The sequence below is a fragment of the Ostrinia furnacalis genome, unplaced genomic scaffold (genome assembly GCF_004193835.3).
Source record: "Ostrinia furnacalis isolate ACB-3 unplaced genomic scaffold, ASM419383v2 OfSCF0416, whole genome shotgun sequence".
Taxonomy (NCBI): Eukaryota; Metazoa; Arthropoda; class Insecta; order Lepidoptera; family Crambidae; genus Ostrinia; species Ostrinia furnacalis.
Window position 1 is genome coordinate 198,392 of NW_021130655.1, and position 17,195 is coordinate 215,586.

At 42.0% G+C, this 17,195-nt stretch overlaps 1 protein-coding gene across 1 annotated transcript; it reads left to right on the forward strand.

The window, feature by feature from the left end:
- Nucleotides 1-5,586: 5,586 nt before the first annotated feature.
- LOC114364207 (uncharacterized PE-PGRS family protein PE_PGRS54) lies at nt 5,587-16,759 on the forward strand. The gene is made up of 12 exons (XM_028320231.1): nt 5,587-5,694; nt 7,537-7,748; nt 8,634-8,871; nt 9,106-9,419; nt 9,851-9,923; nt 11,037-11,182; nt 12,848-13,150; nt 14,040-14,360; nt 14,611-15,030; nt 15,156-15,524; nt 15,650-16,054; nt 16,180-16,759. The coding sequence occupies exons 1-12, from the start codon at nt 5,688-5,690 to the stop codon at nt 16,633-16,635; spliced, it is 3,264 nt and encodes a 1,087-aa protein (XP_028176032.1). The 5' UTR covers nt 5,587-5,687; the 3' UTR covers nt 16,636-16,759.
- Nucleotides 16,760-17,195: the final 436 nt, after the last annotated feature.

The following is a 17,195-nucleotide window of genomic DNA, read 5'->3' on the forward strand; positions in this document are numbered from 1 at the left end:
TGCATTTTATACATTGCAGTGGGTAAAAAATACCCAAGTACAAAATCTTTTCAGCGATTATGTGAAACTTATTGCCAAGCACAAAATAGATTCCCAGAGTTAATGTTCACATGAGTGTTCACAGTCCGTGATGTAAAACCATTGTTTTGTCACCTCTCATCCGCTTTACACTGGATGGAAGTCGAACCTTAACTTCGAACTCCTAGTTCTTCTGATTCTGTTGCGGGTCCAATGACAGTTTAACTTCCCCCGGGACAAACTTGACTTTTACTGGTTGGGTTATTGGCGGCCAAGCTGTAGATCCTGGCTACACAGGAGTTGCAGCGGTGGGAATGAGAGGTGGGAATAGTCCCGTGTTATAATTTGTTTTCAAAATCGGTCCTATTCAGTGCTGACCTCAATGTGCTGTCATCGGTAGGTACTTACGTATCAAAATTATAAAGAATACATTGTTTATATCGATTTGTTATACCACCCAGTGCATTTGATTAGATCAATATCGATCGTAAGAATTACACTTCGATATAAATCTTAATACTTGCATATAAAATTATCTGAGCAATAGATACAATACTTGTCATAGATTATTATCTTTTTTTGAATTGAAATAACCGTAATACGATACCTTTAGTCAATCTTTTACATCATCTTTATAATTTTTGTAATAGTTATTTTGGCTACATGCAGGTGTGTGCAGACATACTTACACCCGTATTCACAAACGAACGATGCTTGCTTAAGTGAAGCAGCAAATCGAACGCACAGCGTTGAATAGCTCTGTGATTGGTTCGTGTGTCACCCTGTGCATCCACGCGCACTGTGAGAACTCATAGTTATGTTTGTGAATACGGGCATAAAACTTAAAGTCTTTTAAGTCATTTGAGTCCTAAACTAGAAAATACATGAGTTGTGAGAAGTGTGGCACAAATTTTCCATTTGACTCTGGTAATTTAGAGAGACTCGTGCTCCCTCAGTGAAGACTGAATTGTTTCATCATGATCATCAGCATTTCAGCCACATAATGTCCACAGCTGAACATTATAGCAATAATTTCCTGATTGAGCGCGTAGCGGCCTGCATCCAGCGCCATTCTGCAACCATTATGAGGTCATCTTTCCACCTTGTGGATGAATACCACCAGTGCTGGATTACTAAATGCTACATAATGCCATTAAGCAATCCACCATGTTGCAATTGATTTATTTGTTTTTTTTTAATCCACAACGAGGAAGCTGAGAGGCCTGTATCTCATCTGATGGTAAGTGATGATCAGGCCGAAGGTGGAAGCGAGCTTCACCCGGTATCTTCAACCACGGAGGAACTGGCTGTCTTACCTCTAACTGCCGGAACACAACTATGCTGTTAACATTGTTGTTAGGGCGACAGACTTAGGTAAGATGGTGGTAGCTAGCCAAGTGGACTTAGAACGAGCCCTACCACCAACCAAACCGAACAGAAAAATCTGCCCCCACTGGGAATCGAACCCGGGACCTCTGCGTCTGAAGCAGGTGGTCTTACCACTTATGTACGTTATGGGTTAATCCAGCACACCCATACTGCACTTGATCGGTGCGTGGCCTAAACATTGTTTGTAGCAATTTAACTTACTAATCCACTGAGCTCTATCGGCAGTCATTTTTCAGAAATAATTAGATTGTCCAACACTGATTAGTTAGATTAGAAATTAATCAAGGAAATATTAATTTTAGACTATAAGTACGTAGTACTAATTATTATTCTGTGCTATAAGCAACAAAATCCGTCTTTATGACGTTGGAGGATTATTTTAATCCTCTATTAGACTTTACCTATTTCTATACAGTGTGTCCGGGCATGTAGTGATCAAACTTTAAAGGCGTAATCTATGGACAATTTTATCGATGAAAATACTTCAAATTTGGGGTCTGACCCATTTGTCGAAAAATTACATGGATTTATGTTTTTAATTTTTAGTTTACAACTCTTCTTTAAAAAACAAGTAAAAGCGTGGGTAGCTTAACATTAATAGGCAAATATTTTATATCATGCGATAGCCAATAAAATTATCTATTAGTAGAAGAAGAAAACAGACAAAAGTTTTATACATTTTATGGGAGTAAGAATGGATTTAATTAGAAAAATACATGACTTTTTTCACTTCTTTTCCAGTTATTTTCCAACACAAGAAATACCAGGTCGTTAAGGTATGTTTTATTTGCATTGTATTATTAGTATTTGAGCTATTCTACAAAACGAATGTAAATTTATTAGTCTACGTCTATTAGTTTCGACGTAATTGTTGAACGAAGATACCCCTTCCCAGCGGTTTCCATAGCGCACGCGACATGCGAAAATGCACTGCCTGAAAGAATCACACAACCTATTTCGATTACTATGGAAACCGCTGGGAAGGGGTATCTTTGTTCAACAATTACGTCGAAATTAATAGACGTAGACTAATAAATTTACATTCGTTTTGTAGAATAGCTCAAATACTAAAAATACAATGCAAATAAAACATACCTTAACGACCTGGTTTTTCTTGTGTTGGAAAATAACTGAAAAAGAAGTGAAAAAAGTAATGTATTTTTCTAATAAAATCCATTCTTACTCCCATAAAATGTATGAAACTTGTGTCTGCTTTCTTCTTCTACTAATGGATAATTTTACTGGCTATCGCATGATATAAAATATTTGCCTATTAATGTTAAGCTACCCACGCTTTCACTTGTTTTTTAAAGAAGAGGTGTAAACTAAATATAAAAAACTTAAATCGACGTAATTTTTCGAGAAATGGGTCAGGCCCCAAATTTGAAGTATTTTCATCGATAAAATTGTCCATAGATCACGCCCTTAAAGTTTGATCACTACATGCCCGGACACACTGTATAATATAATGAATCAATTGAATTTGATTAGATTGTGCCGGAAGTTAAATATTGGTACCCTATGTAAGCTGTAATAAGTGCTATTTTACGACTAAATGTAAAGTCTAATGTGCTGTAGTTATGTAGTTAATCCATTTGATATGCATTATTTATTGTTAGAAAGACAGGGGGTTCCCATATTTAAAAAAGTCTACAAGCTCCTCCTATGTTCTTCTGATTAATTTCGTTGCGGGTCCAATGGCAGTTTAACTTTCCCCCGGGACAAACTTGACCTTCACTGGTTGGGTTGTTGGCGGTCAAGCTATAGATCCTGGCTACACAGGAGTTGCAGCGGTGGGAACGAGAGGTGGGAGTGTTTAACTGCTAGCGGGTTTTCCTGGTTGTACTTCAGCTGTTAAGTTTTTCTCTTTATAACTTTAGCTTGCCTAGGAAGGTGATTGGTTTCAGCCAAATGACGTCCACTGCTAAAGAAAGGCTTTCGAAAATGACCAGTCCTGCGATATTTGAGATTATTGCAAAACAAATGAATAATATCATTTTAAGACTGTATTAATTTATTACGACACAAAAACAACAAAGTTGAGTTGCACCATCTAACTTTAACCGTATCTATAACGATAACCGGTGCTTTTTGTATGGGGTTTGTTAATGTCAAAGAAAGATGGTGCAACCCAGCCTAAGCATTGCAGTGGAATTCTTGAACAACGGATTCTCAGTAATTCACGAACGTATCGACAATTTCCGTTGTTTAATCCTCACAGTATTGCTATCGTTAATCCCGTTAAGCCTTATACGACAATACGTAGACAAACAAGGCACATCAAGCTTTTAATATTGTGGCTTTTTATGCTGTTAAAATAGGGGTTATTTTGCTATAAAAATGATGTTCCTTTGACTGTAAAAAATAATTCTTCGAAAAACGTATACGTATAGTATGCGATTGATTTAGCTAATAATTATCCTGTTTTTTATTTTGTTATCGCGGGAAGCACCTGATTATATTGCAGGCTTGAATCTATACTAAAAGCGAAAGGTCACTGACTGACTGACTTACTCATCACGAAATACCAGAAACTACAAGTGCTAGGAGTCTCAAATTTTGCATGGGGGTTCCTGTTAGAACGTAGGTGCTCACTAAGACGGGATTCTGCAAAATTCAACCCCCTAATGGGGTAAAACGGGATCTACGCGTACGATGTCGCGGGTGGCCGCAACGCGCAAGTTAGAAGAAGAAGTAGATTTGAATAAGTATTTCTATTTCACAATTTTAAATGCAATGCCAAGAAAACACTTACCCAAAAAAATCCCTAAAAGTAGGACGTACATTGTTTTACTTTATCAATTTTATTACTATTCCTAAATATTCGCATATCCAATTATAAGCGGTAGCGTTTTTAATTTATCACGTAGATTTAATTTATTTTGGATAAGATTATCCAGACATTTATGCTATGATAAGACGAACTGTGTCCATAGATTTGTATTTTACAGTTATTTGATGACGACCTCATAAAGGTAGCAGGAAGGCGCTGGATGCAGGCCGCTACCAACCGGGCGATGTGGAAATCATTGGGGGAGGCCTATGTTCAGCAGTGGACGTCCTGTGGCTGAAATTATGATGATGATGATGATTAGTTATTTTACTCGTATATTTAAAAATCAGCAAATATGACATTCGCAGTACCGATGTAGGTACTCGTAAAATAGGGCTTCATGACTAAAACCTCACAAACGTTGTAACTACTTATCTATACTAATATTATAAATGCGAAAGTAACTCTGTCTGTTTGACTTGCTTTCACGCCTAAACCACTGAACCAATTTTGATGAAATTTGGCATAGAGATAGTTTGAGTCCCAGGAAAGGACATAGGATAGTTTTTATCCCGGTTATTGAAACAGGGACGCGCGCGATAATTTTTTTCTGTGACAGAAAAAATCCACGAGGGCAAAGACGCGGGCGGAAACCTAGTTTAAAATAAATACTTCGAAATATGAGTAAAAATTAATGAGATAATAAGAACCCAATAATTATCAAGATTAGCAACTAATTAGTTACTCAATATTAACTTAATTGCTGCTACCGTTAATTTTAACTGTCCCAGACAAAAATTGAATCTGATTAAAATCTCAGATTATTAATAGAATGCTATTATTTATCAATTTAACTATTCATCTATAGAATATTACCTGTATCGTTTGGTCATTCTTCATTTGATAGTAAGGTTAGTAAAATTCTTACTTTAGACAAAACGTCACGCGTTGTCGTCGCTCAAAGATACAAATACCTAACTATAAATTCATCAAAACGGTGATTATTTTTTATGTGATAGGAGGCAAATAGGTGATACAATAGTGGTGTTTTTATAGAAATGTATTGTGTAATTTATTTCACCACCGCAGCTGGAATGTGAATTCGTGCAAAAACAAACCTTCTTTTTGCACAGAACAAGGCAGGTATTTGACCGTAATCGCACCTGATGTTAAGTGAGATGCAGTCTAGGATGGTACAAACCTGCCCTGTAAGTGCCTATTCACTCTCTCCTTGAAAAGGACCGGATTATAGTGTTCAGGAAAGACAGCCGGCAGCGAATTCCAGTCTCTAGCTGTTTCTTCCCGCTTCCGCTCCCGCTTACGCCTATAAACAGCCAAATAATGAAACGAAAATTAAAGATATGAGTTATCAGATGAGCAATCAATTAATATAAAACAAGTGTGCCAATAAAAAAATGGGCAGTACCTTAGGAAAGTGCTACAAAACACTGTGAAGTGAATAGTTACTTTTCTAAAAAATATAGCGTCCATTGACGCGGATTTAATCATGATAGGTATGTATTATTTTATTTCATCATCATCATCATCATCTCAGCCATAGGACGTCCACTGCTGAACATAGGCCTCCCCCAATGCTTTCCATGTTTGCCGGTTGGTAGCGGCCCGCGTCCAGCGCTTTCCTGCTACCTTTATGATGTCGTCGGTCCACCTTGTGGGTGGACGTCCCACGCTGCGCTTTCCGGTACGCGGCCTCCACTCCAGAACCTTGCTGCCCCATCGGCCGTCAGTTCTGCGTACTATGTGCCCTGCCCATTGCCACATCCGCTTGCTAATCCGTTGGGCTATATCAGCGACCTTAGTTCGTTTACGTTATTACGTATTATTTTATTTAAGTTATCATAATCATCATCATCAGGTCATTCAGTCTCCACTGTAGGAGCAAGACTGGCACGACCCTAAAAAAACAATGCCGGAAATTGGCGTCTTTTTTTTTCGCGCAGCCATCGACCAAACCTTTTTTGATTACAAAATAGTGTAATAAACCAAACTTACTATGCCATGTATACCTCTAAACTCAGTCTGAACTGAGTAACGTGCATTAGAAGTTTCATAGGTACTATTAGATTTGCTTTTTGCGCGTAAGTTTTGTAAGAAATTGCAACAAAATAGTGACATTGTAATGTGTAAACAAACAATACCATCCATTAAAGGCTCCAGACATCAGTATGGAGCAGAATCAGCGCAATAAAAAAATAGCGCAATATTTTGTTGCAATTTCTTACAAAACTTGCGGGCAAAAAGCAAATCTAGTAGGTACTTACCTATGTAAAATCATCAAACTTCTAATGCTTTGTTTTATTACACTATTTTGTAAGTTTGGTTTATTACACTATTTTGTAATAAAAAAACAAAGTTTGGTCGATGGCCGCGCGAAAAAAAAAAGACGCCACTTTCCATACAAAATCTGGCATTGCCATTTACCAGAGACTCCCCCTAACAGCGTAGAGTTCAAGCTAACGCCCGTATTCACAAACGATGCTTGCTTAAGTGAAGCAGCAAATCGAACGCACAGCGTTGAATAGGGCTCTGTGATTGGTTCGTGTGTCATCCTGTGCGTTCACGCGCACTGTGAGACCTCATTAGTGTTTGTGAATACGGACGTAAATGCTCCATTTCCTTCATATAAATTGGAGAGGATCGTGCTCATACAGTGAAGACCTCATTACACCTGATGCTGATGATGATGATTCTAGTGCTTACATAAAAAATTATACAATTCGCTAAAGGACGTAGCACACGTCTTATCAACTCTGAAAGGGGTCGTCAATTTTCTTTGTATGAAGCTCCATACTATCCGCACCGTAACTTAAACCGCCAAGGCATTTTTTTGCCCGCCAACGAGTTAGCCGGCGCGCGGTGGTATAAATGGCCCTATTAATCTAAATATATATTATTATAACTCAAAGGTGACTGACTGACTGACTGACTGACTGACATAGTGATCTATGAACGCACAGCCCAAACCACTGGACGGATCGGGCTGAAATTTGGCATGCAGGTAGAATTCTTATGACGTAGGCATCCGCTAAGAAAGGATTTTACGAAACTCCACCCCTAAGGGGGTAAAACGGGTTCCACGCGTACGAAGTCGCGTGCGGCCGCAAGTTTAGGTATAGTTTGGCTTTTGATTTGATTCTGCTTTGTATTTTTTTAAAGTTGTGCGTCGCCGCAGTCTAAGAAATTTTGCTCAACATTAAAATCTATTGGGCCGGCCTTGCAATACGATGTTGATCCCTTTCCGAGTTGATAAGTCTGCTACGACTTTAAATGCGTAGCAGGCTTCAATCTCTTAAAAGAAAATGCCTAGTTTTCTGAATATTTACCAATTTTTCCAGCAAAACTTCTACTAATCGCCTCCTTGGCGATCCTGGTCCAGGCTAACTCCCGGTTCAGCTGGACAGAGCCCTCAGATCTTTGCCCAGCGGAGGGCCACCACCTCTTACAGCACGAGTGGGACTGCACTAGGTTTTACTACTGCGAGTATGGGCAGAAGTGGATCACAGCTCGCCCTTGCTCACCTGGTACTCAGTTCTCGTATGAACTTCAGGTAATGATCATCATTTTCAATCGTCATAATGTATGTGACTTTGTTGGTGTATATGTTACGGCAAATGTGATAAATGTGAAAATTATGAATAAATGCCGGTTATTATGAATAATTACCTCATGATTTGGTAAATGTGATTAATATGAGATCAATTATGTGTGTATAAAACTAAATAGGCGGCTTAGGGGTGGCCCAAGGGCCATCTCCGCCGCACCTTAACCTATTTTTCACTTTTAAATCAAAACAATATGTTATGGGCATTATGACAAAGTAATGTTGCGCAAGAAACAGTCCAAACTCATTTTGCCAAATTATATTAATACATATTATATGATATCAAAACGTTCAAAATGTGAGGCTGTACATACATGAGCGCTATAGGTACACGAGCCGGTGTTGAAACGATCGATAGTAAAAAAATAAATAAAAATCATACCAATACACGCACCGGCAAGCGCAGCGTGGAACGTTCTCCTACAAGTTGGACAGATGACCTCATAAAGGTAGCAAGGCGCTGGATGCAGGCCGCTACCAACCGGGCGATGTGGAAGTCATTGGGGGAGGCCTATGTTCAGCAGTGGACGTCCTATGGCTGAAATGATGATGATGATGCAAATACGAAAGGCTTATTTAAAACCAGCTTTTACATAAAAATGATTAACATTGCTATGATGAGATCAAGGTTTTCTTATAAGTAAATTAATAATTTAACAAAAGTCACTTAATCAGCACTCAGAAATACATAAACTTTTTTAATAATAAAGCGAAAAATATATGATGATGATGACAATGAAAGGAACTGTGTGCGCGTGAGAGAATATCATCAGTATTTTATTCTAAATATATTATAAATAACGATGAACTTAAAAATATTATTAATTACAGGTGTGCATACATCCAGACCTAGCAAACTGCCAGTTGCCCAACCACCCACCAGAGGCTACAGAAGCTACAACTACCCCCGAACCCACAACTACCCCGGAACCCACCACCACTACCACTACTCCTGAACCCACTACCACTACGACCACTCCTGAACCTACAACCACTACCACTACCACAACAACGACTACCCCTGCACCCACTACAACTACTCCCGAACCCACTACCACTACTCCCGAACCCACTACAACGACCACTACCACCACTACAACTACTCCCGCACCTACTACCACTACCCCCGAACCCACTACTACGACCACTACCACTACCCCTGAACCCACTACTACTACAACCACCCCTGAACCTACAACCACCACAACTACTACAACAACAACTACAACTACTCCTGCACCCACTACCACTACCCCCGAACCCACTACCACTACTCCCGAACCCACTACCACTACCCCTGAACCTACAACCACTACAACTACACCTGAACCCACAACAACTACTCCCGAACCTACCACCACTACAACTACTCCTCAACCCACTACCACTACCACAACAACCACTACAACTACTCCTGCACCCACTACCACTACTCCTGAACCCACTACATCCGGACCAGTCAACCCAGACCTCCTAGACAACGGTTGCCCAGCTGACTTCGAAGTCCACGCTCTTCTGCCCCACGAAACCAAATGTAATAAATTCTATTACTGCAACTTTGGTGAGAAAGTTGTGAGGGAATGCGCTCCTGGCACTTACTTCAATCCTGAAATTCAGGTAATTTAAAAAAATTCAAATATTAAAACAGATAATATAATTTCTTAGCTTAACCGCCTCTGTGGACTAGTGGTAAGACCACCTGCTTCAGACGCAGAGGTCCCGGGTTCGATTCCCGGTGGGGGCAGATTTTTCTGTTCGGTTTAGTTGGTGGTAGGGCTTGTTCTAAGTCCACCTGGCTAGCTACCACCATCTTACCTAAGTCTGTCGCCATAACAACAATGTTAATAGCATTGTTGTGTTTCGGCAGTTAGAGGTAAGATAGCCAGTTCCTCCGTGGTTGAGGATTCCGGGTGAAGCTCCCTTCCACCTTCGGCCTGATCATCACTTACCATCAGGTGAGATACAGGACAAGAGCTTCCTCATTGTGGATAAATAAAAGATACTCGTTTACTAACATTGGATTTCTCAAAATATTCAATTTATTTCAGGTATGTGACTGGCCATGGAACGTGGATTGCATGAGCGTTGACACCGAAGAAGAGGTCGATGACAATGGCACTGGTAAGCACAGTCAAGCATAATCAATAATGCTAAAATCGTACTTCGTTCGTTTCAACCAAATGACGTCCACTGCTGGACAAAGGCCTCCCCCAAGGTTTTCCACAATGTAAGGTCCTGCGCTGCCCGCATCCAGGTTCTTCCCGCGACCTTTACCAGATCGTCGGCCCACCTAGTAAGAGGCCTGCCCACGCTACGTCTTCCAGCCGGTGGTCTTACTTAGTAACCTCTACATCAATCTGTATCTTTTGCTGAAAACTGCATTAAAATCCGTTGTTTAAAGATCTAAGCGCACGCAACGCAGACAGCGGGAGCGACTTTGTTACTATGTAACAAAGATATTTTTTGTGTCATCATCATCATTCATCATTTCAGCCATAGGACGTCCACTCTTGAACATAAGCCTCCTCCAATGATTTCCACAATTCCGGTTGGTGGCGCCTGCAACCAGCGCCTTCCCGCTACCTTTATGAGGTCGTCGGTCGACCTTGTGGGGTGGCAGAGTGGGACACTCTGCGCTTTCCGGTACGCGGCCTCCACTCCAGAACCTTGCTGCCCCATCGGCCGTCAGTTCTGCGTACTATATGCCGTGCCCAATTCATTGCCACTTCAGCTTGCTAATCCGTTGGGCTATGTCAGCGACTTTAGTACGCAGAATGGGGCGGCAAGGTTGAGTGGAGGAGGAGGAAGAAACACCGAGCATAGCCCTCTCCATAGCACGCTGTGCAATTTTGAGCTTCTTTAGGCCTATACTAAGAGGCCTATTATAAAGCTGAAGAGTTTGTTTGTTTGTTTACTTGAATGCGCTAATCTCAGGAACTACCGGTCCGATTTGAAAAATTCTTTCAGTGTTAGATAGCCCATTTATTGAGGAAGGTTATAGGCTATATACCATCACGCTACAAGTAATAGGTGCAGAGCAAAAATGAAAAATGTTGCGAAAACGGGTTTTCACGTGTACGAAGTCGCGGGCACAGCTAGTCTTGTTATATTTTTTTAGTCAAGCTATACAGAATTTTAGTCAACAGTAGAGTGTAGTTATCTAGTCCTGCGAGGTTGCTGATTGTTTTACAAGTAACTGTTTACTATTTATTCTAAATAAACTCCGGTTTCCAGAAACCCTTCCTAACGGCTGCCCAGCCGACTTCGAGGTGCACCAGCTGCTGCCGCACAGCAACTGCAGCAAGTTCTACTATTGCAACTTCGGAGAAAAGGTCGTCAGGGAGTGCCCTGATACACTGCACTTTAATCCTGTACTCCAGGTAAGGATCATAAGGATTTACCAAACCTACTTACTTCACCACGATGATTTTCGGTTTTCGTAAACTGTACTACTAATAAAGAGTTTGTTTGGTCTAACTCCCAATAATGTAGCATTATTATTGATGGAATGTCTTCAATACAATTACATGCAAAAAAAAGGTCGCGGGAAGCACCTAAAAATCTGGATGCAGGGCAAGGCCATTCTTTGTAGAAATCCTTGGAGGAGGCCTTTGTCCAGCAGTGGCCGTTCTTTGTCTGTTAATACGTATTGCGTGTAGAAATAGTAAAAAAGTAACAAATAAAGTTGCAATATAGCTCGTAGAGCTAATGACCGTTTTGGGACAGAAAAGTTCTCGAGTGGCAACCACGGGCCAGAAGACGAAGTGTGGGCAGACCCACCACTAGGTAGACCGACGATCTGGTGAAGATCGCGGGAGGTGCCTGGATGCGGGTGGCTCGGGACTGGTCCTTGTAGAAATCCTTGGGGGAGGCCTTGTCCAGTGAACGTCATTTAGCTGACACAAACGAAAGTTGCAACACATTATTAATTTGTTTCAAAGAGGTGACGAAGCTGTGACGTTTTAGACAAAACAAAAACGCAATCAATGAGGGTTTTCGCGAATGAAAGATCCGCTAGATGGCGGGACGTGGATGTGGGGTCTGATGACTGCTGCGTGATTGGTGGATTTTGACATATCTGTCAATGTCATGTCAAAAATAACCAATCATGCAGCATTTGGACCTCGCGTCTACGTATTGCCATCTGGCGGATTTTTCATACGCGAAAACCCTCATTGCAACACATTATTAATTTGTTTCAAAGAGATGACGAAGCTGTGACGTTTTAGACAAAACATAAACGCAATCAATTCCACGGAAATCGTGTCAAGTTCACTAATCGAGGATTTGGTAATCCTGTAATCTTTTTTTTATTAACATGTGCAGTTTAATCTAATCAAGAAAACAATGGCAATGTGTCACTTCTGAAGCCAAGGCGAGATAATGCAAATGCGATCATGGTCTGAAAGCATAAATAAAAAGTCATTGTAGTACTTTGTAAGCCGTGTGGTGATGTCAGAGTGGAATACATTTGTCACCAACCCCTACTCTTCCCGCGGGTGTCGTAAGAGGCGACTTAGGGACTACACATCAAACAGAACGGGCAGCAGCGCTCTCTGAAAAACATTAATCTTTTAAACTGCGATCTCCAACCCGCCTGCCAAGCGTGGGGGTTAAATGGCAAAACCCTCCACTATAGTAGAGGAGGCTCATAGTCCAGCAGTGGACTGTAAAGGGCTGTTGATGAGTACTTTGTGCACCTCGCTAAATGCGACTCTCTCTCGCACTCGCCATATTCGGACCAGAGGGTTCAGTGTGCGTTTACATCAAACGCGCTCACTAGTGATGACGTTTGATATAAGCCCACAGAGCGTCGATGTTGTGACGTCACGGACATATTGTACAATCACTGGACTTGACTTGACCTTCACTGGTTGGGTTTTCATTGGCGGTCAAGCTGTAGATCCTGGCTACACAGGAATTGCAGCGGTGGGAACGAGAGGTGTGAATAGTCCCGTAGTTGTAACTGTGCCCAGTTTTGTTATGATTTTCTTGAATCATGTCAGAGGAAATTATCAACTAAGACTTTCACCTCTCTTATTCAGGTATGTGACTGGCCATGGAACGCCGGTTGTGAAGGAAGCTCTGGTGGTGACGGAGGCTCTGATGGTGACGGAGGCTCTGACGGAAACGGAGGCTCTGACGGTGATGGAGGCTCTGACAATGACGGAGGGTCTGACAATGACGGAGGTTCTGGCGGAGATCTCCTCCCCAACGGCTGCCCAGCTGACTTCGATGTCCACGCGCTCCTGCCTCATGAAGACTGCGGGAAGTTCTACTACTGTGTCTTCGGAGAGACCGTTGTGAGGGAATGCCCTGCTGGACTGCATTTCAACCCAGCAGTACAGGTTAGTATGTCAGTTGTTTGGGTCTACAATTACTGAAGTTTAAGATTCAAACTGTTCACTGTCAAATTTAGGCATTTTATGCACAAAGAAGAAGCTTTTGGCCTGCATGATGAAAAGTGATGATCAGGACGAAGACGGAAGCGAGCTCACCTGAAATCCTCAATCACAAAGGAACTGCCATCTTATCTCCTAAAGATAAAACTTGTTAACGCAAAATCATTAAATTTACTCATACACACAATGAAAAACGTGACTATTTCCACCTCTTGTTCCCACCGGTGCAACTCCTGTGCACGTGCAGCCAGGATCTACAGCTTGACCGCCAACAACCCAACCAGTGAAAGTCAACTTTGTCCCAGGGGAAAGTTAAACTGTCTCTGCACTCAAACCACTATTCGATGAATTCTAGGCTTAGCATTTTGATAAAGGCCTAATTTTTCAGACAATAACTCATTACTTGCTATTAGTAATACTGCCTCGTTCTGCTTCAAATAACTGCCTTAAAGAAGTCCTTATTCAAGAAATTAAAATTCAATAAAATTAAATTCAATAAAATTCATTTATTTTTGCAAATAGGCTTTTAGAAAGCACTTTTACACGTCCCAGTATTAACCCTACCACTGCTTCGGGACAATAAATGGGCCAGTGCTGAGAAGAAGCAGCGCAAGAAACTCAGTCACTATTGTCAGCCTCCTTTTCAAGGGTACAGTCTTTAAAATATACAATTGATTTGGAATTTAAAGAGTAGATAAGACTTACTAGACTACGAGTATGTTACTATGTAGAGACATACTAGAGGTGCTTTAGGCAGATCAATGAAAATAGCCAATCATAATTTTTACCCGTTCTTTAATTCATATTCTCCATTGTTAACTATCGTCTCAATCAGGTCTGTGACTGGCCATGGAACGCCGGTTGCGAAGGCGGCTCTGGTGGTGATGGAGGTTCAGATGGTGACGGAGGCTCTGACGGTGACGGAGGCTCTGACGGTAACGGAGGATCTGACGGTAACGGAGGATCTGACGGAAACGGAGGCTCTGACGGCGACGGAGGCTCTGGTGGAGATCTCCTCCCCAACGGCTGCCCAGCTGACTTCGATGTCCACGCGCTTTTACCTCATGAAGACTGCGGAAAATTCTACTACTGTGTCTTCGGAGAGACCGTTGTGAGGGAATGCCCTGCTGGTTTGCATTTCAACCCGACTGAACGGGTTAGTATGTACAGATGTAAATTTTGACTCCCGCATTCATTGTCAGCATAGTTTAGCTTCAAGTAGGCATATAAAAGATGAGCCTCACCTCATCAATCATGATTCACTCATGAGGAGTCATTAATTATAAGGATACTATTCGATGAATTTTGTATTATGATTTTCTGTCAGCTGGATACACATTTAACTAAGTTTAATGGATTTAAATTTACAATTTCTGACTTATTTGTTGAATGTGTTCATTATTCAGGTATGTGATTGGCCGTGGAATGCTGGTTGCGAAGGCAGCAGCGGTGGTTCTGGAGGCGACGGAGGCTCTGACGGAGGGTCTGACAATGACGGAGGCTCTGACGGTGACGGAGGCTCTGACAATGACGGAGGCTCTGACAATGACGGAGGCTCTGACAATGACGGAGGCTCTGACAATGACGGAGGCTCTGACAATGACGGAAGCTCTGATGGAGGCTCTGACAATGACGGAGGCTCTGATGGAGGCTCTGACAATGACGGAGGCTCTGACGGAGATCTCCTCCCCAATGGATGCCCAGCTGACTTTGACGTCCACGCGCTCCTGCCTCATGAAGACTGTGGAAAGTTCTACTACTGCGTCTTTGGAGAGAAAGTTGTGACCGATTGCCCGGCTGGTCTACATTTCAACCCAGTGATACAGGTTCGTTTCAACATTTTTGAGCAATTGTCCCGATGACCCCTCGCGGTAAGCTACAATAATTATGCTTTTACGAATAAGTTCACAACACTCAATAATCCTATAATTATGATATTTTCTTGCTTCAGGTATGTGATTGGCCATGGAACGCTGGTTGCGAAGGCAGCAGCGGTGGAAACGATGGCTCTGATGGAGGATCTGGCGGTGATGGAGGTTCTGACGGTGACGGAGGCTCTGACAATGACGGAGGGTCTGACAATGACGGAGGCTCTGACAATGACGGAGGCTCTGACAATGACGGAGGCTCTGACAATGACGGAGGCTCTGACAATGACGGAGGCTCTGGCGGAGACCTCCTCCCCAACGGCTGTCCTGCTGATTTCGATGTCCACGCGCTTTTACCTCATGAAGACTGTGGAAAGTTCTACTACTGCGTCTTTGGAGAGAAAGTTGTGACCGACTGCCCGGCTGGTCTACATTTCAACCCAGTGATACAGGTTCGTTTCAACATTTTTGAGTAATAGTCCCGATGACCTCTCGTGGTAAGCTACAATACTTATGCTTTTACGAATGAGTTCACAACACTCAATAATCCTATAATTATGATATTTTCTTGCTTCAGGTATGTGATTGGCCATGGAACGCTGGTTGCGAAGGCAGCAGCGGTGGAAACGATGGCTCTGATGGAGGATCTGGCGGTGATGGAGGTTCTGACGGTGACGGAGGCTCTGACAATGACGGAGGCTCTGACAATGACGGAGGCTCTGACAATGACGGAGGCTCTGACAATGACGGAGGCTCTGACAATGACGGAGGCTCTGACAATGACGGAGGCTCTGACAATGACGAAGGCTCTGACAATGACGGAGGCTCTGGCGGAGATCTCCTCCCCAATGGATGCCCAGCTGACTTTGACGTCCACGCGCTCCTGCCTCATGAAGACTGTGGAAAGTTCTACTACTGCGTCTTTGGAGAGAAAGTTGTGACCGATTGCCCGGCTGGTCTACATTTCAACCCAGTGATACAGGTTCGTTTCAACATATTTGAGTAATTGTCCCGATAACCCCTCGCGGTAAGCAACAATAATTATGCTTTTACGACTGAGGTCACAACACTCAATAATCCTATAATTATGATATTTTCTTGCTTCAGGTATGTGACTGGCCATGGAATGCTGGTTGCGAAGGCAGCAGCGGTGGAAACGATGGCTCTGATGGAGGATCTGGCGGTGATGGAGGTTCTGACGGTGATGGAGGTTCTGACAATGATGGAGGTTCTGACAATGACGGAGGCTCTGACGGAGGTTCTGACGGAGATAGCGGAGCGAACAACGACGACAGATGCCAAGAGTGCAACGTCCTCCCATGGGCTCACGACACAGACTGTGACAAATTCTGGCGCTGCGAAGGAGAAAAAGCTGTCCTAGTGACTTGCTCTGAAGGTCTAAATTTCAACGCCAAGACTGCGCTCTGCGACTTCATAAGCAACGCCAACTGTGAGAGGAACGATGTTGAGTCGACGGTTAGTGCCAATGGATTGAAAGTCTTCCTGCCTAGGGATAAGATCGACGATCGATTGGTCAACATGCTCATGAAGGGTAGAAACTGAGAAAAATAGTAGTTACTTGTAAATAAATTTATTAATATGTATAGCAATCAAATCAGTGTACATACATTATGTAACCAGTGTAAGATCAAAATCAAAATAAAGGTTTGGGGTATTTGACACTATTCACCAATCAAATTATTATAAATAATTTAATATTAATGTTTAATTTTTGTGTTGCTTTTAAAATTGAAAAAAGTTAGTCAATTGACTAAATATTGACGTCATTAGCTTGTATAGCCCTACAAAATCTATGGGACTGGTTTTGACAGTTCAAAAAAAGTACGCCAGTTGATTGGTGGTGTCAAATACCCTTTTTGACATTTCGTAGAAGGTCTAAAGCATGTATTATTTGTCATTATTTATGTACTCATTTTGTCAAAACATTGTTTAATTTGAATTTTCAGCTTTTGTCAAGAAAGCATGGAATCTTTCAAGAAAACAATGTAGGGTGAAAGTACCACTAGTCGACCACTCAAAACACATGACCATCATTTAAAAATTAACGGAAATTAAAACACTAATAATAAAATGTTATTGTCTGATACCATAACTAGCAATGT

Excerpts from the sequence above, each read along its gene's own strand:
- LOC114364207 (XM_028320231.1), top strand. Across the intron at positions 8,872-9,105 it reads CACTACCACTACTCCCGAAC|CTACAACCACTACAACTACA; the intron begins CCACTACAACGA and ends CTACCCCTGAAC. Across the intron at positions 9,420-9,850 it reads ACTTCAATCCTGAAATTCAG|GTATGTGACTGGCCATGGAA; the intron begins GTAATTTAAAAA and ends AATTTATTTCAG.